At 47.2% G+C, this 23,779-nt stretch overlaps 1 protein-coding gene and 1 pseudogene across 1 annotated transcript; one reads left to right on the forward strand and one right to left on the reverse strand.

Moving 5' to 3' along the window:
• Window positions 1-13,676: 13,676 nt before the first annotated feature.
• Window positions 13,677-14,760, reverse strand: LOC149434502 (olfactory receptor 8A1-like). Its single transcript, XM_089663697.1, has one exon. It carries the CDS (start codon window positions 14,758-14,760, stop codon window positions 13,828-13,830), a length of 933 nt encoding a protein of 310 aa, XP_089519823.1. The 3' UTR covers window positions 13,677-13,827.
• Window positions 14,761-21,718: 6,958 nt separating this feature from the next.
• On the forward strand, window positions 21,719-21,893 carry LOC149434503 (U2 spliceosomal RNA; annotated as a pseudogene).
• Window positions 21,894-23,779: the final 1,886 nt, after the last annotated feature.

Consider the following 23,779-nt stretch of genomic DNA (forward strand, 5'->3'; position numbering starts at 1 on the left):
AGAGGAGGCAGTAGGGATCAGGAGTAGAGTGTCTGGATGTGAGAGGAGGCAGCAGGGATCAGGAGTAGAGTCTCTGGATGTGAGAGGAGGCAGCAGAGATCAGGAGTAGAGTGTCTGGATGTGAGAGGAGGCAGCAGGGATCAGGAGTAGAGTATCTGGATGTGAGAGGAGGCAGCAGGGATCAGGAGTAGAGTGTCTGGATGTGAGAGGATGCAGCAGGGATCAGGAATAGAGTGTCTGGATGTGAGAGGAGGCAGCAGGGATCAGGAGTTGAGTGTCTGGATGTGAGAGGAGGCAGCAGAGATCAGGAGTAGAGTGTCTGGATGTGAGAGGATGCAGCAGGGATCAGGAGTTGAGTGTCTGGATGTGAGAGGAGGCAGCAAGGATCAGGAGTAGAGTGTCTGGATGTGAGAGGAGGCAGCAGGGATCAAGAGTAGAGTCACTGGATGTGAGAGGAGGCAGCAGGGATCAGGAGTAGAGTCACTGGATATGAGAGGAGGCAGCAGGGATCAGGAGTAGAGTGGATGTGAGAGGAGGCAGCAGGGATCAGGAGTAGAGTCACTGGATGTGAGGAGGCAGCAGGGATCAGGGGTAGAGTGTCTGGATGTGAGAGGAGGCAGCAGGGATCAAGAGTAGAGTCACTGGATGTGAGAGGAGGCAGCAGGGATCAGGAGTAGAGTCACTGGATGTGAGGAGGCAGCAGGGATCAGGAGTAGAGTGGATGTGAGAGGAGGCAGCAGGGATCAGGAGTAGAGTCACTGGATGTGAGGAGGCAGCAGGGATCAGGGGTAGAGTGTCTGGATGTGAGAGGAGGCAGCAGGGATCAAGAGTAGAGTCACTGGATGTGAGAGGAGGCAGCAGGCATCAGGAGTAGAGTCGCTGGATGTGAGAGGAGGCAGCAGGGATCAGGAGTAGAGTTGCTGGATGTGAGGAGGCAGCAGGGATCAGGAGTAGAGTCACTGGATATGAGAGGAGGCAGCAGGGATCAGGAGTAGAGTCGCTGGATGTGAGAGGAGGCAGCAGGGATCAGGAGTAGAGTCACTGGATGTGAGAGGAGGCAGCAGGGATCAGGAGTAGAGTCGCTGGATGTGAGAGGAGGCAGCAGGGATCAGGAGTAGAGTCGCTGGATGTGAGGAGGCAGCAGGGATCAGGAGTAGAGTCACTGGATGTGAGAGGAGGCAGCAGGGATCAGGAGTAGAGTCACTGGATGTGAGAGGAGGCATTAGGGATCAGGGGTAGGGTGTATGGATGTGAATGGAGGCAGCAGGGATCAGGAGTAGAGTCTGTGGATGTGAGAGGAGGCAGCAGGAATCAGGAGTAGAGTGTCTGGATGTGAAAGGAGGATGCAGGGATCAGGTGTAGAGTGTCTGGATGTGAGAGGAGGCAGCAGGGATCAGGAGTAGAACAGCTGGATGTGAGAGGAGGCAGCAAGGATCAGGAGCAGAGTCTCTGGATGTGAGAGGAGTCAGCAGGGATCAGGAGTAGAGTCGCTGGATGTGAGAGGCGTCAGCAGGGATCAGGAGTAGAGTATCTGTCTGCAAGAGGAGGCAGCAGGGATCAGGAGTAGAGTCTCTGGATGTGAAAGGAGTCAGCAGGGATCAGGAGTAGAGTGTCTGGATGTGAGAGGAGTCAGCAGGGATCAGGAGTAGAGTCGCTGGATGTGAGAGGTGTCAGCAGGGATCAGGAGTAGAGTCTCTGGATGCGAGAGGAGGCAGCAGGGATCAGGAGTAGAGTGGATGTGAGAGGAGGCAGTAGGGATCAGGAGTAGAGTGTCTGGATGTGAGAGGAGGCAGCAGGGATCAGGAGTAGAGTCTCTGGATGTGAGAGGAGGCAGCAGGGATCAGGAGTAGAGTGCTGGGATGTGAGAGGAGGCAGCAGGGATCAGGAGTAGAGTGTCTGGATATGAGAGGAGACAGCAGGGATCAGGAGTAGAGTCACTGGATGTGAGAGGTGGCAGTAGGGATCAGGGCTAGGGTGTATGGATGTGAGAGGAGGCAGCAAGGATCAGGAGTAGAGTGTCTGGATGTGAGAGGAGGCAGCAAGGATCAGGTGTAGAGTGTCTGGATGTGAGAGGAGGCAGCAGGGATCAGGAATAGAGTGTTTGGATGTGAGAGGAGGCAGCAGGGATCAGGAGTAGAGTGTCTAGATGTGAGGGGAAGCAGCAGGGATCAGGAGTAGAGTCACTGGATGTGAGCGGAGGCAGCAGGGATCAGGAATAGAGTGTCTGGATGTTAGAGGAGGCAGTAGGGATCAGGAGTAGAGTGTCTGGATGTGAGAGGAGGCAGCAGGGATCAGGAGTAGAGTCTCTGGATGTGAGAGGAGGCAGCAGAGATCAGGAGTAGAGTGTCTGGATGTGAGAGGAGGCAGCAGGGATCAGGAGTAGAGTATCTGGATGTGAGAGGAGGCAGCAGGGATCAGGAGTAGAGTGTCTGGATGTGAGAGGATGCAGCAGGGATCAGGAATAGAGTGTCTGGATGTGAGAGGAGGCAGCAGGGATCAGGAGTTGAGTGTCTGGATGTTAGAGGAGGCAGCAGAGATCAGGAGTAGAGTGTCTGGATGTGAGAGGATGCAGCAGGGATCAGGAGTTGAGTGTCTGGATGTGAGAGGAGGCAGCAAGGATCAGGAGTAGAGTGTCTGGATGTGAGAGGAGGCAGCAGGGATCAAGAGTAGAGTCACTGGATGTGAGAGGAGGCAGCAGGGATCAGGAGTAGAGTCACTGGATGTGAGGAGGCAGCAGGGATCAGGAGTAGAGTGGATGTGAGAGGAGGCAGCAGGGATCAGGAGTAGAGTCACTGGATGTGAGGAGGCAGCAGGGATCAGGGGTAGAGTGTCTGGATGTGAGAGGAGGCAGCAGGGATCAGGAGTAGAGTCACTGGATGTGAGAGGAGGCAGCAGGGATCAGGAGTAGAGTCGCTGGATGTGAGAGGAGGCAGCAGGGATCAGGAGTAGAGTTGCTGGATGTGAGGAGGCAGCAGGGATCAGGAGTAGAGTTGCTGGATGTGAGGAGGCAGCAGGGATCAGGAGTAGAGTCGCTGGATGTGAGAGGAGGCAGCAGGGATCAGGAGTAGAGTCACTGGATGTGAGGAGGCAGCAGGGATCAGGAGTAGAGTGTCTGGATGTGAGAGGAGGCAGCAGGGATCAGGAGTAGAGTCACTGGATGTGAGAGGAGGCAGCAGGGATCAGGAGTAGAGTCACTGGATGTGAGAGGAGGCAGCAGGGATCAGGAGTAGAGTCACTGGATGTGAGAGGAGGCAGCAGGGATCAGGAGTAGAGTCGCTGGATGTGAGGAGGCAGCAGGGATCAGGAGTAGAGTCACTGGATATGAGAGGAGGCAGCAGGGATCAGGAGTAGAGTCGCTGGATGTGAGAGGAGGCAGCAGGGATCAGGAGTAGAGTCACTGGATGTGAGGAGGCAGCAGGGATCAGGAGTAGATTCACTGGATGTGAGAGGAGGCAGCAGGGATCAGGAGTAGAGTCGCTGGATGTGAGAGGAGGCAGCAGGGATCAGGAGTAGAGTCGCTGGATGTGAGGAGGCAGCAGGGATCAGGAGTAGAGTCACTGGATGTGAGAGGAGGCAGCAGGGATCAGGAGTAGAGTCACTGGATGTGAGAGGAGGCATTAGGGATCAGGGGTAGGGTGTATGGATGTGAATGGAGACAGCAGGGATCAGGAGTAGAGTCTGTGGATGTGAGAGGAGGCAGCAGGAATCAGGAGTAGAGTGTCTGGATGTGAAAGGAGGATGCAGGGATCAGGTGTAGAGTGTCTGGATGTGAGAGGAGGCAGCAGGGATCAGGAGTAGAGTCGCTGGATGTGAGAGGCGTCAGCAGGGATCAGGAGTAGAGTCTCTGGATGCGAGAGGAGGCAGCAGGGATCAGGAGTAGAGTGGATGTGAGAGGAGGCAGTAGGGATCAGGAGTAGAATGTCTGGATGTGAGAGGAGGCAGCAGGGATCAGGAGTAGAGTCTCTGGATGTGAGAGGAGGCAGCAGGGATCAGGAGTAGAGTGCTGGGATGTGAGAGGAGGCAGCAGGGATCAGGAGTAGAGTCGCTGGATGTGAGGAGGCAGCAGGGATCAGGAGTAGAGTCACTGGATGTGAGAGGAGGCAGCAGGGATCAGGAGTAGAGTCACTGGATGTGAGAGGAGGCATTAGGGATCAGGGGTAGGGTGTATGGATGTGAATGGAGACAGCAGGGATCAGGAGTAGAGTCTGTGGATGTGAGAGGAGGCAGCAGGAATCAGGAGTAGAGTGTCTGGATGTGAAAGGAGGATGCAGGGATCAGGTGTAGAGTGTCTGGATGTGAGAGGAGGCAGCAGGGATCAGGAGTAGAGTCGCTGGATGTGAGAGGCGTCAGCAGGGATCAGGAGTAGAGTCTCTGGATGCGAGAGGAGGCAGCAGGGATCAGGAGTAGAGTGGATGTGAGAGGAGGCAGTAGGGATCAGGAGTAGAATGTCTGGATGTGAGAGGAGGCAGCAGGGATCAGGAGTAGAGTCTCTGGATGTGAGAGGAGGCAGCAGGGATCAGGAGTAGAGTGCTGGGATGTGAGAGGAGGCAGCAGGGATCAGGAGTAGAGTGTCTGGATATGAGAGGAGACAGCAGGGATCAGGAGTAGAGTCACTGGATGTGAGAGGTGGCAGTAGGGATCAGGGCTAGGGTGTATGGATGTGAGAGGAGGCAGCAAGGATCAGGTGTAGAGTGTCTGGATGTGAGAGGAGGCAGCAAGGATCAGGTGTAGAGTGTCTGGATGTGAGAGGAGGCAGCAGGGATCAGGAATAGAGTGTTTGGATGTGAGAGGAGGCAGCAGGGATCAGGAGTAGAGTGGATGTGAGGAGGCAGCAGGGATCAGGAGTAGAGTGGATGTGAGAGGAGGCAGCAGGGATCAGGAGTAGAGTCACTGGATGTGAGGAGGCAGCAGGGATCAGGGGTAGAGTGTCTGGATGTGAAAGGAGTCAGCAGGGATCAGGAGTAGAGTGGATGTGAGAGGAGGCAGTAGGGATCAGGAGTAGAGTGTCTGGATGTGAGAGGAGGCAGCAGGGATCAGGAGTAGAGTCTCTGGATGTGAGAGGAGGCAGCAGGGATCAGGAGTAGAGTGCTGGGATGTGAGAGGAGGCAGCAGGGATCAGGAGTAGAGTGTCTGGATATGAGAGGAGACAGCAGGGATCAGGAGTAGAGTCTCTGGATGTGAGAGGAGGCAGCAGGAATCAGGAGTAGAGTGTCTGGATGTGAGAGGAGGCAGCAGGGATCAGGAGTAGAACAGCTGGATGTGAGAGGAGGCAGCAAGGATCAGGAGCAGAGTCTCTGGATGTGAGAGGAGTCAGCAGGGATCAGGAGTAGAGTCGCTGGATGTGAGAGGCGTCAGCAGGGATCAGGAGTAGAGTATCTGTCTGCGAGAGGAGGCAGCAGGGATCAGGTGTAGAGTGTCTGGATGTGAGAGGAGGCAGCAGGGATCAGGAATAGAGTGTTTGGATGTGAGAGGAGGCAGCAGGGATCAGGAGTAGAACAGCTGGATGTGAGAGGAGGCAGCAAGGATCAGGAGCAGAGTCTCTGGATGTGAGAGGAGTCAGCAGGGATCAGGAGTAGAGTCGCTGGATGTGAGAGGCGTCAGCAGGGATCAGGAGTAGAGTATCTGTCTGCGAGAGGAGGCAGCAGGGATCAGGTGTAGAGTGTCTGGATGTGAGAGGAGGCAGCAGGGATCAGGAATAGAGTGTCTAGATGTGAGGGGAAGCAGCAGGGATCAGGAGTAGAGTCACTGGATGTGAGCGGAGGCAGCAGGGATCAGGAATAGAGTGTCTGGATGTTAGAGGAGGCAGTAGGGATTAGGAGTAGAGTGTCTGGATGTGAGAGGAGGCAGCAGGGATCAGGAGTAGAGTCTCTGGATGTGAGAGGAGGCAGCAGAGATCAGGAGTAGAGTGTCTGGATGTGAGAGGAGGCAGCAGGGATCAGGAGTAGAGTATCTGGATGTGAGAGGAGGCAGCAGGGATCAGGAGTAGAGTGTCTGGATGTGAGAGGATGCAGCAGGGATCAGGAATGGAGTATCTGGATGTGAGAGGAGGCAGCAGGGATCAGGAGTTGAGTGTCTGGATGTGAGAGGAGGCAGCAGAGATCAGGAGTAGAGTGTCTGGATGTGAGAGGATGCAGCAGGGATCAGGAATAGAGTCACTGGATGTGAGAGGAGGCAGCAGGGATCAGGAGTTGTTTGTCTGGATGTGAGAGGAGGCAGCAAGGATCAGGAGTAGAGTGTCTGGATGTGAGAGGAGGCAGCAGGGATCAAGAGTAGAGTCACTGGATGTGAGAGGAGGCAGCAGGGATCAGGAGTAGAGTCACTGGATGTGAGGAGGCAGCAGGGAACTGGAGTAGAGTGTCTGGATGTGAGAGGAGGCAGCAGGGATCAGGAGTAGAGTCACTGGATGTGAGGAGGCAGCAGGGATCAGGGGTAGAGTGTCTGGATGTGAGAGGAGGCAGCAGGGATCAGGAGTAGAGTCGCTGGATGTGAGAGGAGGCAGCCGGGATCAGGAGTAGAGTTGCTGGATGTGAGGAGGCAGCAGGGATCAGGAGTAGAGTCACTGGATGTGAGGAGGCAGCAGGGATCAGGAGTAGAGTCACTGGATGTGAGAGGAGGCAGCAGGGATCAGGAGTAGAGTTGCTGGATGTGAGGAGGCAGCAGGGATCAGGAGTAGAGTCACTGGATGTGAGAGGAGGCAGCAGGGATCAGGAGTAGAGTTGCTGGATGTGAGGAGGCAGCAGGGATCAGGAGTAGAGTCACTGGATGTGAGAGGAGGCAGCAGGGATCAGGAGTAGAGTCGCTTAATGTGAAAGGCCACAGCAGGGATCAGGAGTAACATCACTGGATGTTGGAGGAGCCAGTCTCTGTACCAGAGGAGCTTACACTCTAGTGTCCCCCCACAGTCACACTACTATTATTATACATTTATATAGCTCTGATATATACCGCAGCGCTGTACAGAGGATACTGAGCCAGTCACATCAGTCTCTGCACCAGAGGAGCTTACACTCTAATGTCCCCTCCCCCATAGTCACATCAGTCTCTGCACCAGAGGAGCTTACACTCTAATGTCCCCTCCCCCACAGTCACATCAGTCTCTGCACCAGAGGAGCTTACACTCTAATGTCCCCTCCCCCTCAATCACATCAGTCTCTGCACCAGAGGAGCTTACACTCTAATGTCCCCTCCCCCTCAATCACATCAGTCTCTGTACCAGAGGAGCTTACACTCTAATCCCCCCACAGTCTGAATTTAAATCTCTAACATGAACCTGAACTCTGACATTGTTAAACCACACAGCGTAGTACATGGCCCCAATACTCGACACAAAAGGGCCAATTTTGGATGTCTGCTTACTTGGTGATCCCCTGAATCCTTCCTGTGATTTGTCCCGAGGATCTGATATTTATGATTCTTGCCCCTACTATGGTAAAGTGTTATTTTAAATCTTTCAGTCACCCGATTTTGGCTCTAAATAAAACTCTCAGGGACATATTTATACAAAGATTTGTCTAGCTATCCTTCCAGCAAAGCGACTGGTACATTCATTCTGTGCAATTGGGGCAAAAATCTCAATTTCTCCTAATTCTTCTACAGGTCGAATGTTATGCATTCCTAAACAATGGTGTGGTTTGGGAAAATGCCTTATTATAGCCACTAGATGGAGCTGAGGATCATAAGAAATGAGTATATTTCCTGTGAGCCTCATCTCTATCATTACCTGTAGAGGAAATAGAGAGCATTTGATTTTGCCCCATTGGCACAGAACAAATGTACCAGCAGTTTAATAAAACTATGTATAAACTTTCAGTAGGACAATTGGCCAATCAGTGATCACATGAACAGTAGTAAGCAATGATGTCACTTCTGACATCATTGCTTACTACGTGTAAAATCTGTGAATGATCACAGAGGTCACATGGTTCAGGGCTATTCACAACAGCCTTGTACCATGTGACATGCTGGGACCAATCACAGCTCACACAGTATTTCGCAATGGCTGCAGGAATGCAGCCAGAGAGAAGGGGAGATGTTTGATTTCACAACCTTTATGGGTGTAAAAGCAATCAGTGTAAAAATAAAAAAAAATCTTCATCACCCCCCACAAGTAGTACAGTGATCATTCATGCAAACAACAAAACCAGAAGTGATGTCACATCCGGTTTCAGATGTTCCCTTTCCTGGCCACTACAGCCAGGGGACACATCTAACCAAGCCAACCTGTGCTTGGTTAGATGGTGTGAAGGACAGGGGAGACATTGAGGTCCCCTAAGGTCTCCATGAAGAGTACCTGTCACCTGCCCAATGCTATCACATAGGGATTTATTAACCCTCTGTGACAGCAATCAAGTAAAAATAAATAAAAGACAGAATTTTTAAAAATAAAATTATAATAAAATATATTTTTGAAAAAAATAGCAGTGACCCCTAGTTGCCCCGCGCACCTGTGCAAACGAAAGCCCAGGATGTGCACGCATATGTAAACCGGGATGTGCACGCATATGTAAACCGGGATGTGCACGCGTATGTAAACCGGGATGTGCACGCGTATGTAAACCGGGATGTGCACGCGTATGTAAACCAGGATGTGCACGCGTATGTAAACCGCGGTCCCATCACACGTGTTACATATCGCCGTGATCATCAGAGTGAGAATAATGATTCTAGCACAAGAGCTCCTAGTTAACTCTGAACTGATAAGCTGGAAACATTTTTTAAGCGTCACCTATGGTGATTTTGAGCACCATAGTTTTTGGCGATATTGCAGGCACAAGCAATTTTAAGACATGGAATGTTTTGTATCTATTCGATGTAAACTCATCTTTTATATTTTAACCAAAAATGGGTATTATATTGTGTGTTTTTGCACTAAAATCCCTGAAGCATCAGAAAGGAGGAAACCCAGTCTTTGGTCATGTCCATGGGTTCCAGACTTCAGGCAAAGCATCAGAAAGGAGGTAACCCGGTCTTTGGTGATGTCCATGGCTTCCAGACTTCAGGCAAAGCATCAGAAAGGAGGAAACCCAGTCTTTGGTGATGTCCATGGGTTCCAGACTTCAGGCAAAGCATCGGGAAGGAGGAAACCCAGTCTTTGGTGATGTCCATGGGTTCCAGACTTCAGGCAAAGCATCAGAAAGGAGGAAACCCAGTCTTTGGTAAGGTCCATGGATTCCAGACTTCAGGCAAAGCATCAGAAAAGAGGAAACCCGGTTTTTGGTAATGTCCATGGGTTCCAGACTTCAGGCAAAGCATCAGAAAGGAGGAAACCCGGTCTTTGGTGATGTCCATGGGTTCCAGACTTCAGGCAAAGCATCAGAAAGGAGGAAACCCAGTCTTTGGTAAGGTCCATGGATTCCAGACTTCAGGCAAAGCATCAGAAAAGAGGAAACCCGGTCTTTGGTAATGTCCATGGGTTCCAGACTTCAGGCAAAGCATCAGAAAGGAGGAAACCCAGTCTTTGGTGATGTCCATGGGTTCCAGACTTCAGGCAAAGCATCAGAAAGGAGGAAACCCAGTCTTTGGTGATGTCCATGGGTTCCAGACTTCAGGCAAAGCATCAGAAAGGAGGAAACCCAGTCTTTGGTAATGTCCATGGGTTCCAGACTTCCGGCAAAGCATCGGGAAGGAGGAAACCAAGTCTTTGGTAATGTCCATGGATTCCAGACTTCAGGCAAAGCATCGGGAAGGAGGAAACCCGGTCTTTGGTAATGTCCATGGGTTCCAGACTTCAGGCAAAGCATCGGGAAGGAGGAAACCCGGTCTTTGGTAATGTCCATGGGTTCCAGACTTCAGGCAAAGCATCGGGAAGGAGGAAACCCAGTCTTTGGTAATGTCCATGGTTTCCAGACTTCAGACAAAGCATCAGAAAAGAGGAAACCCGGTCTTTGGTAATGTCCATGGGTTCCAGACTTCAGGCAAAGCATCAGAAAGGAGGAAACCCAGTCTTTGGTGATGTCCATGGGTTCCAGACTTCAGGCAAAGCATCGGAAAAGAGGAAACCCAGTCTTTGGTGATGTCCATGGGTTCCAGACTTCAGGCAAAGCATCAGAAAGGAGGAAACCCAGTCTTTGGTAATGTCCATGGGTTCCAGACTTCCGGCAAAGCATCGGGAAGGAGGAAACCAAGTCTTTGGTGATGTCCATGGATTCCAGACTTCAGGCAAAGCATCGGGAAGGAGGAAACCCAGTCTTTGGTAATGTCCATGGGTTCCAGACTTCAGGCAAAGCATCGGGAAGGAGGAAACCCAGTCTTTGGTAATGTCCATGGGTTCCAGACTTCAGGCAAAGCATCGGGAAGGAGGAAACCCAGTCTTTGGTAATGTCCATGGTTTCCAGACTTCAGACAAAGCATCAGAAAAAAGGAAACCCAGTCTTTGGTAATGTCCATGGGTTCCAGACTTCAGGCAAAGCATCAGAAAGGAGGAAACTCAGTCTTTGGTAATGTCCATAAGTTCCAGACTTCAGGCAAAGCATCAGAAAGGAGGAAACCCAGTCTTTGGTAATGTCCATGGGTTCCAGACTTCAGACAAAGCATCAGAAAGGAGGAAACCCAGTCTTTGGTAATGTCCATGGGTTCCAGACTTCAGGCAAAGCATCGGGAAGGAGGAAACCCAGTCTTTGGTAATGTCCATGGGTTCCAGACTTCAGACAAAGCATCAGAAAGGAGGAAACCCAGTCTTTGGTCATGTCCATGGGTTCCAGACTTCAGGCAGTCATTGCCAGTAAAGGATTCTCAACAAAATATTAAAAATGAACATTTTATTTATGATTATATTCACCTGTCCAATTACATTTGGTCCCTTGAAGAAGGGGTGGATGGCTACTCTTAAGAGCTGTAATTCCTAAACCCTTCCTCCAATCTGGATGTACATACCCTCAAAGGAAACCTGAGAGTGTGCACTGTCCGCCCATATCCATTATAGAACTAGAGCTGGAATATGTTTTGGTAAATAACTGAAAAAAAAAAATTGTGCCTGTGTCCAAATATATATATCAAAATGTAAAATTAAAATAGTTACATAGTTAGTCTGGCTGAAAAAAGACAAAAGTCCGTCCAGTTCAACCATAGAAAAAAAAAGTTATAATCCTACACCCACAGTTGATCCAGAGGAAGGCAAAAAAAACCCAGCAAAGAATAATTCAATTTGCTCCTGCAGGGGAAAAATTCCTTCCTGATCCCCCGAGAGGCAATCAGATATTCCCTGGATCAACTTTACCTATAAATGTTATATCCAGTTATATTCTGTGTATCCAAGAAAGAATCCAGGACTTTCCTACAGCAATCCACTGAGCTGGCCACAACCAACTCTTGAGGGAGTCTATTCCACATTCTCACAGCTCTCACTGTGAAGAAACCTTTCCGTGTTTGGAGATTAAATTTCTTTTCCTCCAGACATAAAGAGCGCCCCCTTGTCCTCTGTGATGACCTCAGGGGGAATAACTCTACACCGAGTTCACTATATGAACCACTTATGTATTTATACATGTAAAATAAAAGTAGGAGATAAAATACTTACCTTACCCCCAAACTTCGACCTGCAGTGCCTAGGGGAGGTCGATGCCATGTGTCTTCTGTCAAAATCCTGGGATTGCAGAGGGTCATAAATCTTACGAAAAGATGCCCTTGTACAGTGCTGAAATATTGTCTTGTGAGATTTCGTATCTTAGCGTTTTCAGGATTTCACCGAAAGTTCCATGGTGCCCCTCTCACCTAGGGGTGTAAGGTAGTATACAGTATATCCTCTCATAATGTGGGGGTTTTATTATCTGTAATTAAACAAGTACCTGGGGATGGCGGTTCTAATGAATATGCTTACCTTGCGTTTTGATGCAAGGACCCCTTTAGTGATTAGAAAAGGGAGCTGCCCAAGCCAATTCTGACATTTATTACATACTGTACATGTAAAAATCATCTTTTTTTTTTTTTTTGCTTGAAAATTATTTAGAACTTCTAAACATACATTTTTAATCTGAGGCCCTAGAGAATAAAATGGTAGATTTTGCTTTTTTTTTTTTATAGATAATATGTGTGCAGCAGTTTTTCAAATGCCATTTTCTGGGGAAAAAAATACACTTTAATGAATTTTAATGCACGAAAATACAATATAATACCCAATTGTTTGGTAAACTATAGAAGATGATGCTGAGTAAATAGATACCTAACATGTTACACTTTAAAATTGCGCACGCCCATGGAATGGTGACAAACTAAAGTGCTTAAAAATATCCATAGGAAAGGTTTAAACGCCTTTAAAGGTTACCAGTTTAGAGCTACGCAGGAGGTCTGGTGATAGAATTATTAGTCTCACATTGGCGTTCGCGGCAATACCTCACATGTATGGTGCAATCACCATTCACATATGGGTGCGGGACCTACGTATGCATTCACCTTTGCGCATATGCACGAGGGGTGCAGGGGTGTTCAAAGCGGTAGAAGGGGTGATTAAAAAAAAAAACCTATCTGCAAGACAAATTCATAATGGGCTAATGAGGCATTACATACTAGCACATTATGAAAGACTTACCCCAAACCGAAGCCCTCCAGCAGCACGCTGCCAGCACTGAGAGGGTTTCCATCTTCACCCAGTCTTCCTTCTGGGTTCACGGGCTGCGGCTATTTGTCAAGCCTCATTGATGTCGCTTCCACGCATGCGCACGGGAGCCACGATGGCGGCACAGCGCTCTGAAGAGACAGCATACTCAGTATGCCATCCTTTCAGAGTTCAGTGTACATGCGGTAAGTCTTTATTATAAGTTTCCCTGTAGGTACAAATTTTTAAAAAATGAGTTTACTACATTAATTTTTTTTCTTGTTTATTTTATTTAAAATAATTCACACTGTTTGTTTAAAAAAAAAAAAAAAGAGATCAGCTTTATTGCTATCACAAGCGATGAACAACATCCCCTGTGATAGCATGGCCAGTGACAGGTACTCTTTACTGAAACATCTGGGGTCTATTAGACTCCAGATCTCTCCTCTGCCCTGATCCTGTTACTAGCCGGATACTTCTTGTAAACAATATTCCAAAACCGGAAGTGACAAATTCCTCATCGTTCCCTATTTCATATAACATGGAGATGATCGGGAAACATCCCCTCATCTCTATGGCCAGTGGGGGCACCTTCTGCCACATGTAAAAGTGATCCAGCAGCTGTATAGCCACTCGGATCACTTGTACAATGTTCAGCATCACTGGCTAAAAAAATAGATACTGCGGCAACTGCAGCCATGGCCCTGGTATAACCACTGATACCTGATGTACGGGTATGTCCTAAGGGTGGCAAGTGGTAAAGCGAACCTTTGCCCAGACTATGCAAACAAGCTTGCATTCATCTCTAGCTGGGGGCATTGTGGAAAAATTTGTCTTCACGGGACAGCCTGTGGACTATTTCTTTAATTTGATCACTTTAACACCGTTTAACGTGAGATCTCCTTAGGAATCCTTGGGTTACCAGAATTGGGATGGCTCACTTTATTCTCAGAGCCCATAAAGCGTGGTTGTTCAGCTGGTACTGCTGACCTGGTCAACTGGAGCTCTCTGTTCAACAGGACAAGCACCAGGAAGAGCAGGATAAAATGTTCCATTCACACTAATGGAGACTGAATACACCACTGATCTTCACTAAGATCTACAAGAAGTCCAGGGAAGAAGCATGAAGAACCAAACCCCCAACACATTTTTCCTGGTCGTTCTTGAGATGTAATGGATAGGTAACCACATAATGATGAAGTGGAGCTCTGGGCAGTTGGACCTCTTTGTTCTGGTCAACTGGACAAGCAACAATAAGAGATGGATCTAACGGCAGTTGTTTGAATTCTGATGGATCTTTATTGGTGAGATTTGTGTATTGTCTTTCTTAGAATCTTTCTCACTTCTTGGTTCCTCAGGCTGTATATAAGTGGATTCAACATGGGTATCATCACAGTATAGAAAACAGAGGCTACCTTGTCTTTTTTGTCAAACGCAGCAGTAGGAGGACGCAAGTAGATGAAAAATACAGTTCCGTAGAAGATGGAAATACACATGATATGTGAAGAGCATGTACTGAAGGCCTTCTGCCTACCTTCAGCCGATTTCATCCGTAAGATAGAAGCCACGATAAGAGAGTAGGAGGACAGGACTGTCACCATGGAACCTATACCACAAGAACATGTGAAGAAGACCGTTACAGTGTCACATGGAAAAGTTCTAGAGCAGGACAATTTAAGTAGTGGAGGGATGTCACAGTAAAAGTGGTCAATAATGTTTGATGCACAGTAGTGGAGACTGAACACACAGCTAGTCTGCACTGAGGACTGCATGAAGCCAATGGATGAAGCCAGGACGACCAAACCCCAGCACTTCTTTTTGGTCATTATTGAGTTATAGTGGAGAGGGTGGCAGATAGCTGCATATCGGTCGTACGACATCCCTGATAGCAGAAGAGCCTCCGTGACTGCCAGGCCAGCAAAGAAAAATAGTTGAACAGCACAACCATTGTATGAGATGGGCTTTCTATCGGACCACAGGTCACACAGCATCTTAGGCGTTATCACGGAGGAGTAGCACAGGTCAACCGCAGACAGGTAGCTTAAGAAATAGTACATTGGGGTGTGGAAGTTTGAGGTGAGTTGGACCAGAGTAATCAATCCAGCATTGCCAACCAGAGTCACAGCATATACAAGCATGAAGAAGATGAAGAGGAACGGGACAAGTCTTCCATCATTGGTCAGTCCAGAAAATAGGAAGAAGCTAACTTGAGTCCTGTTGATGACCGCCATTATGTTGTCTGTAGTGGAAGTATAAATTACAGGTCAAGAGCTTGCAACACAAAAGAAATAAAAATAGTAAAATCAATCTATCTATCTATCTATCTATAGAATGCAGAATGTGGATATATGTTTGACATTTTTCCTAACATTCACTGACTATGAGCACAAATCCCATGAGAGCAGGCTCCTTCATTGAGCTGGTGAGCATCCTTGTGGGTTTCAGGGAACCCAGCCCTCTTACACATGCCTGCCTCTCGAAAGATGAAATAAACCTTTTGAATGTCCTATTTAAGCCATTTGTAGTCGGCGGTGAGAGACTGTGAGTAAAGCAGATGTTCCATTTTCTTGATAGGTCAACTTTAACAGTTTGATGTTGTACAAATTTTTCTAAGAGATTTTTAATTTTTTCAATTGATACCCAGTACAAGTTCATTTATGTATGTATGGTTTTGGATACAGTATAGAAGAGTAAAAACCACCTTATTTTTTGCTGGTTGTGTGCCATTAGGGTGATTTCACTTCCCGTCCCAAAGACACAAGGAAATGCAAGGAAATTGCCCAAAGTAAGAGGAATTGCCCACTTAGAGACTTTTCCCTGGAGTAGGTGTAGACATTGTAAGACTTTCTTACCTTTTGTTCTGGAGACAACTCACTTTCATTTCCAGAGGCAATGGTCACCAGGGGTGAACTGTGTAGACTCAAAATCACTACCTAGAGCTTATACAGGGCCAACTCTATTCATCCCGGAGGCTGATTGGAGTAGCATGGAAGAGAAGGGAAGCTGAGTATGTCCGTGGACATAGCACAGGTCCACTTTAAAAAAAAAAAAAAAACATGCAACAACTCTCTCGTGTCTGTTGCCATCTGAAAGCAAACCTATGCCTTGCTCGTCCAGGCCAAGGCAACAGGTTTGCATTAAACCCCGTATGCTAGCTGTATATACTTCTTTTTCCTTTACTCCCCCACCACTCCACCAATTCAAAGGGGCAATTCCCACTGGCCACCAATGTAAACGGGACATTTCTCCACTGACGAGACATTTAAGGGGGCATTCTCCACTGACCACCAGTTCAGAGGGCATTCCTCCACTGGCTGACAATTCAAGGGGGCCTTCCTCCACTGGCCACCAATGCAAGGGGACATTCATCCATTGACCACCAATTCAAAGGGGGAATTCTCCACTAACTTTCAATTCCAGGGGGCATTTCTCCACTGGCCACCAATTCAAGGGTGCCTTCCTGCACTGACCACCAAGTCAAGGGGGAAATTTCCACTGACCACCAATTCAAGGGGACATTTCTGCACTGACCACCAATTCAAAGGGACATTTCTCCACTGACCACCAATTCAAGGGGACATTTTTCCACTGACCACCAATTCAAGAGGACATTTCTCAACCACCAAGTCAAGGGGCAATTCTCCACTGACTGCCAATTAAAGGGGGAAATTCTCAACTGACCACCAATTCAAGAGGGGGGGGGAATTCTTCAATTACCCCCAGTTCAAGATGACATTTCTCAATTGACCACCAATGCAAGGAGGGAATTCTCCACTGACCAACAAAATAATTTCAAGGGTTCCTCCAGGGTAAAAAGTTGAGAACGGTCAAGCTGAAGTACAAATACTCATGTCTTTGTTCATATACATTACATGGGGGATAAGTAGTTTAGGCATGGAATTTAAGATTGCTATATGCTTCCAGTTACAGGAGGTGACAGGGTGCCGCATATCTGGCAGGATCAAGAGGTGTTTTTGTATCCTGCAAAAATAAAATTCTAGGGACTGGTAAGCTGCAATGTTTTAATTTTTTTAATTTTGGGTTTAGTCATGCTTCAACTGTAAGACATACAAACACATTAAGTGCCTTTGTAAAATGTGCTCTGAATTAACCAGTGGTCTCCAAACTGCAGCCCAGTGGCTAGATATGGCCCTTTGCTTGCTTTTATCCAGCCCTTGGGTCATTATTCCCCCACTGTCAGCAACAGTGAGGCATAGTTTCTGACACCAACGATGGGGCACTATACATCCCACTGACACCAATGATGGGGCACTATTCCTCCCACTGACACCAATGATGGGGCATTATTATTCCCACTAACACCAACAATGGGACATTATTTCTCCCACTGATACCAATGGTGGGGAACCATTCCTCCTATTGATATCAACGATGGGGACTATTACTCCCCCTAATATCAATGATGGGGCATTGTTTACTCCCACTGATTGCAGGACATTTTCTACTCCCACTGGCCATGTTTAAAGGACAGCTAACTGCCCTTTGTTTAGAAAGTTTGGAGACCCCTGGCGTAAACTGAGATCAAGCTTACCTTAAAGTAGCTGCATCTTCCAGAGAGATACAATAGTGCACTAAAGGTCCAGACTCACCTATAGCAAGTGAAGCTGCCATTGTGCATCTGCACTATAAACTAAATGGAAGGGCCATCTTCCATGGACATCAATGGTGAATCCTAGGCAAAAAAAAAAAAATCAATGATGTTAATTTAAAATGGTACATCACTTTAAGTCACCAAAAATCTGGTACTCAACATTTGGACATGAGTGGGGTTTTTATTGCTCAGGGAAAACCTAAATTTCGCTCTCCGCAGCAATGGCCTCAACCAGTCTATAACATTTATCTTTCACCTCCCCTAACCTTAACAATTACAGGGATTATACAAAATTATGGAAACACTACATGATTTGCAGGTGTGAAAGTGACGAAATGTTTCGCATTGAAAGCTGGAATGATGTAACATTCTTTTACTTCCACTGTGTGATGAGACACCTAGGTGGGAAGCCTTACTTTCATCAATCACTGGGTGCTCTGCCAGTAATATGGAGTCATGTCAGAGCTTACTAAGCTTCAAAGAGGGCAAATTGTTGGTGCCGCTTAGCTGGTGCCTCTGTGACTGAAGTTGCCAACTTATTTGCTGTGTCGTAAGGTGCAGTATCAAAGGTTATGGCGGCATATACAGTTTCTGGGGAAACGTCATCTAATGAGCATAAGCACGGCTGACATGGTCAACTGACCGAGAGAGACAAAAGGACATTGCGCAGGATTGTGACCCGGAATAAGAAAACAACTGCTGCAAAAGTGACTGCAGAGCTCAATCTCAGTCTTCACGTGCCCTGGTCCACAAACACTGTGTGGAGAGGGAACTCCATAAGCAAAACATATACAGTCGAGCTGCAATTGCCAAACCACTAGAAACCAATATTAATGCTTAGAAGAGGAGAGGGGCAACACCCATACTTCGTAGACTATCGATCAATGAAAGACTGTAATATGGTCCGGTGAAACGAGCTGCACACTGTTCCCAACCACCAGACATGTTTGTGTGGCGAACACCAACCCAAGCTACAACCAGGACTTGGCTTATGCCAACGGTAAAGCATTGTGGTGGCACAATCATGGTTTTGGAGGCCATATCTTAGCAAGTACCATCATCACCTTGAAAGGTAGAGTCACCGCTAGCGACTATGTCAAAGTTTGGCTGACCATGTGCACCTCATGGTGCAGACATTGTAAGACCCTGAGCCATGAGCGTCTCCATGAATATCACTGGAATAAACTATAGTATACTCGTTTCTACATTGGCTGTTATAATGTATAGGAGGTTCAGCAATCACAGACCTGAGCCCAAATTCCTGGTGCACATGGTCAGCCAAAATTTGACATAGTCGCTAGCGGTGACTCTACCTTTCAAGGTGATGCTGGCGCTTGCTGAATACTAAGATATGGCCTCCCAAACTATGATTGTGCCACCACAATGCTTTACCATTGGCATAAGACAAGTCCTGGTTGTAAGCTTGGGTTACAACTGCTGGGACCACCTCATTCCTTTAAACCGGAACACATATGAATGACCCGGGTTCTGAGGATAATTTAATGCAGATAAGGCACTAAGGGAGTTTAATTACCACCTTAACCAACCACAGAACCCGTGTCATTAATATGTGTTCGGTTTTAAAGGGATGAGGTGGCAACCCTATCTGGGAGTGCAGTCGTTGCTGAAGCTGGTGGCACCCCAGTCCTCCTAAATTTAATTATCAGAACCTTGTTATAAAAATACATATGTATATTTGTGCCTTCCTTCTTGGTCCCTTCTGCCCTGCTGAGTGTTGAAACCCCCTCAATAAGTACCCACACATTGGGTCCTGTGCGCCTAATCCCCCTCAATAAGCACCCTACACGTTGGTTCCTGTGAACTTAATACCCCTCAATAAGCACCCCACGCATTGGGTCCTGTGTGCTTAATACCCCTCAATAGGCACCCCACACGTTGGGTCCTGTGCCCTTAATACCCTTCAGTAAGCACCCCACATGTTGGGTCCTGTGTGCTGAATCCTCCTTAATAAGCACCCCACACGTTGGGTTCTGTGAGCTGAATCCCCCTCAATAAGCTCCCCACACGTTGGGTCCTGTGCGCCTAATCTCCCTCAATAAGCACCCCACATGTTGGTTCCTGTACGTTTAATAACCCTCAATAAACACCCCACACGTTGGGTCGTTTGCGCTTATTACCCCACAATAAGCACCCTACATGTTGGGTCCTGTGTGCTTAATACCCCTCAGTAAGCACCCCACATGTTGGGTCCTGTGCGCTTAATACCCCTCAATAAACACCCCACATGTTGGGTCCTGTGTGCTTAATACCCCTCAATAAGCATCCTACATGCTGGGTCATATATGCTTAATACCCCTGAGTAAGCACCCCACACATTGGGTCCTGTATGGTTAATACCCCTCAGTAAGCAACCCACATGTTGGGTACTGTGCGCCTAATACCCTTCAGTAAGCACCCCACGCATTGGGTCCTGTGCGCTGAATCCCCCTCCATAAACACCGCACACATTGGGTCCTGTCTGCTTAATACCTCTCAGTAACCACTCCACACATTGGGTCCTGTGAGCGTAATACCACTCAGTAAGCACCCCACATGTGCACTTAATAATCCTCAATAAGCACCCCACACGTTGGGTCCTGTGTGCTTAATACCCCTCAATGAGCACCCCACACATTGGGTCCTGTGTGCTTAATACCCCTCAGTAAGCACCCCACATGTTGGGTCCTGTGTGCTTAATACCCCTCAATAAGTACTCCACACGTTGGGTCCTGTGCGCTTAATATCCCTCAGTACGCACCCCACATGTTGGATCCTGTGTGCTTAATACCCCTCAATAAGCACCCCACACATTGGGTCCTCTGTTCTCTTAGTTCATCACAATAAACTTGGCCTTAGATATATTTTGTGGATTTTTGTACATTTGGGGGTCATGGAGGAATAGAGGGATTCATAGAATAGAATTGTATTTTGAGGAACAACAGGACTTGTTTGCTCTCGTGTTTTGCTCTCTTACCTCTCTGAGATATGACTGTCAGGATCTACAGAGTTTCCCAATGCTGTATATGAAGAGATGTTTTATGTGATTTATCCAGAAAAATAATTACCATCAGTCCCAGGTGCCGCAATTATTATAAATCGCAATGAAGCCAATTAGTGAGTGGTTTCCTTTCATCGGTGGAACACTAGCTAAATTAAATGAAAATGAATAAAAATATGCATTTGGAACCACTCTAGAGGCATCCAATAAGAATTGGTCCATTATTTAACACTGGGGTCTCCAAACTTTTTAAACAAGGGGCCAGTTTACTGTCCTTCAGACTTTAGGGGGCCGGACTGTGGCCAGTGTGAGGAGAAAATGTCCCAGCATCAGTGGGAGTAAACATTGCCCCACCATTGGTTTTAACAGGAGGAATAGTGGACCATTGTTGGTTTTAACAGGAGGAATAGTGGACCATTGTTGGTTTTAGCAGGAGGAATAGTGCCCCATCGATGGTGTCAGTGGGAAGAAGAGTGCCCCGTTAATGGTGCCAGTTGGAGGATGGTTCCTCATCATTGGTGTCAGTTGGAAAAATAGTGTCCCAAGGGCTGGATAGAGGCAAGTAAAGGGCCGCATCTGGCCCCAGGGCCACAGTTTGGAGACCACTGATTTAAACCATCAATTAGAAAAATTTAGATAAAATGAACACAAGTAATTCCCACTAAAGATGATTTTATATTAAACACACCATCAAATAAGCCTCCTATACAAGAATGTTTTCACCAAATGTTTTTAGACAGGAAACAAATTAGATCCAAATCAAAATTACTGTAAGTCCTTTTGGTATCAGGTTTATATTGTCCACTTATTTTTATTCCTTCAAATTTCCTTTGTCATAGTGGATCCTCCCCAATGTCCTGGGACCTCATCAAGGCCACACTTCATTTGGCCCAGATGCCTAGCAGTGCACTATTGAACCCTGTGGAGGACCCTAGGCAGTTGAAACCTTGGGGCCCACCTAGATGCTTCTGGACATTTCTTGTGTGTGAAATCTAGTGGGATAATAATAAACTAAGTAGTGTGCACGTCGGCTGCTTCTCAGGATCTGGATCTGAACCTACAACCTCTGCTATATCCAACAGTGGCCCCTTCTGCTGAGCCACCTGAGATGCTATACAGCACACTGTTTGATCCTTTGGACCTTCTTGCTTTGGCCTTTGTTTTGGGTGAACCTTGAGCTTTTTGCTCCTGCCATCAACTTCCCATGAACTTGATTTAAGCCATGCCTTTGCACTTCCTGTTTGCCAGATTATTGTGCTCTTTTGTGTACCTGCAGCTGTCCTTATCTCCACTGTTATTTGTTACCAACTTTGACTTGACTTCAAGATCAAATCAATATTATTTTAATCAATTGTCATGGGGCTCTTAAACAGTGTGGGGCCTATTTGCCAATACCTACTCTGCTTATTTGGTAATCTGGCACTGATCCCTTGCTCGGAATACTCAAAAGAATCTGGATAAACTATGGTTCCTTAATCCCTTGTTTATGCTACTGATATGTTCTTCTAATCTTATATGAAGTTTTATACTTGTGCATCCCACATACTGGGGTCCGCATGGGTATTCTAACAGGTATGTTGCGTATTCTCTGCCTTTTGGCTAAGATCAAGTGCAAAATCTGTTCTTATCAGTGTCCAGTATGGGTGCTCCACCATCGTTCTGGCCTTTTGGCTGGTCTGTATAGTATCCCTGTGGGTATGATAGGGGTCCTGAGGGCCCTTCTCATGGGAAAGAAACAAAATTAAGCACCCAGTTGGTATGACTGGCTCTGAGGAAGAGGTACAACATCGAAAAGCATCAGTCACCAGCTATCTAGAGGTCTACAGTCCCCCAACAGACCACTTCCAGGGGTTTTGGACCACATTGCATCCTTTGTGACATGCTTTCCATTTGATTTGATTTTTCTTGTGAGTATTTTACTATTTATAATAAATGTAATTTTTAAAGGTAATGCGCTAGGCCCGTGTGCCCTCTCTTTGTTTCTTATATACAGTTCTCTTTGTATTTCCCTGGTCCGTTGAGGGTAGCAAGGCTTGCATTCCTTTCATACTCGTGGGGATTTTGACATTGTGGAGTCCACTGTCCAGTGCAGGAGTACATGCATTCGGTTGCTTTATTCTTCTTTCCACACCCACTTGGTATGGTAGGGTCGGGAGTATTCCCCTGGTGTAGAGGGCTCTGAGTGGCCCAGCGCCTCCTGATTTGAGCACTGCTACCTTGCCTTACCCTGAGGTCAAAGGGAGGATGTGTGCCCCTTAAGTTTTCAGCCTTTTTTTACTAAGATCAAGTGTAATATCTGTGCTTGTCAGCTTTCAAGAAAGCTTTCTCCATTAAAACTAGTGTGTGGCATTCCAGGGGTGCCCATTGGGGTGCATCACGCCATTGGTGTTTCTTATGAACAAGGACACGTTGCTTCATGCTATACTTGCCCTTCACCTTTAGATGTGGCCTTCTGACCCACTAGGTAGTGCACATGGAAGCTTTATTTGCTGTTGTCATGTGTTTGTCATTAACACTTGCAATGCCTTTGTGTCTTTTTGTGTGTTTTTGCACAGAGATGGAGGGTGCAGGTCACTGGGGGGGGGGGGACTGCGGCTGCCCTGATGTTGGGAGAAGGTTCTTTGGCCTTCAGGTGCCTCATCTTACCCCATCCAGAGGCATCTCTCTTCGGTAGGCTCGTCATCAAGTATTTGGTGGAGTAGGGTCCACCTGGCTTCGGCTTAGGTAGACCATGGTGTACCTTGCCTATGTCAGGAGTCTTGCACCTCGGGAGGTTCAGGATTAGAGGTCCTTTCTCTTCAGAGGATTGGTCATACTCTATCCTCTGTGCACTTTTTTTGTGTGCTGCAATTTCACGGTTCACTTTTTGTTCACAGGGGTTTTGACTAAGCACTGCACCGTGTGGCCGTAAGATTCCTTCCCTGGCTTAGAGGTCTCTTTTCAGGAGAGTCCCTAACCTAGTGCTCAGTGATCAGCTTTGGGCCTTTTAGCTGGGTGGACCTGTGTGTGCCTTGCCCCCCGTCAGGAGCACCGCAGGCTCAAAAAATATTTTGTTTATTTTATATTTTCTACCCATGATGTTTGGTTTAAAATTTGTAATTTTCCTATATGTGCTGGTGCCTTTCTATAAACAATTTGAGGTTTATAAACAGTAAGGGACCCAAAAATCCTCTTTGTAGGTAATATACTGCTGGAATAGCTTTCCTGATTTTTTTGTCCATGACCAAAGGACCATTAACAAAGATGGAGCTGGCTTCAGGAGCAAATCGGAAAGAAGATGTCTTGACGTCATACCATTTTTACATTTTAATATCACATCTCTTCTATCTGTAGTATCACCCGGCTTCTGTTTTTGTTACACTTTCAGGAGAATTTAAAGGTTGGGAGGGAATTTTTCACATATGAGCTGTCTAGACTGTTATGATATACACTATATTGCCAAAAGTATTGGGCCGCCTGCCCTTACACGCACATGAACTTTAATTGCATCCCAGTCTTAATCTGTAAGGTTCAGTATTGAGTTGGCCCCGCCCTTTGCAGCTATAACAACTTCATCTCTTCAGGGAAGGCCATCCACAAGGTTTAGGAGGGTGTCTATGGGAAGGTCTGACCATTCTTCCAGAAGCACATTTGTGAGGTC

Source organism: Staurois parvus, unplaced genomic scaffold (genome assembly GCF_062004578.1).
Source record: "Staurois parvus isolate SC_StPar_1 unplaced genomic scaffold, SC_StPar_1.0 ptg001753l, whole genome shotgun sequence".
Classification (NCBI taxonomy): domain Eukaryota; kingdom Metazoa; phylum Chordata; class Amphibia; order Anura; family Ranidae; genus Staurois; species Staurois parvus.

Excerpts from the sequence above, each read along its gene's own strand:
- LOC149434502 (XM_089663697.1), bottom strand. The coding sequence starts at position 14,760 with ATGGCGGTCATCAACAGGACTCAAGTTAGCTTCTTCCTATTTTCTGGA.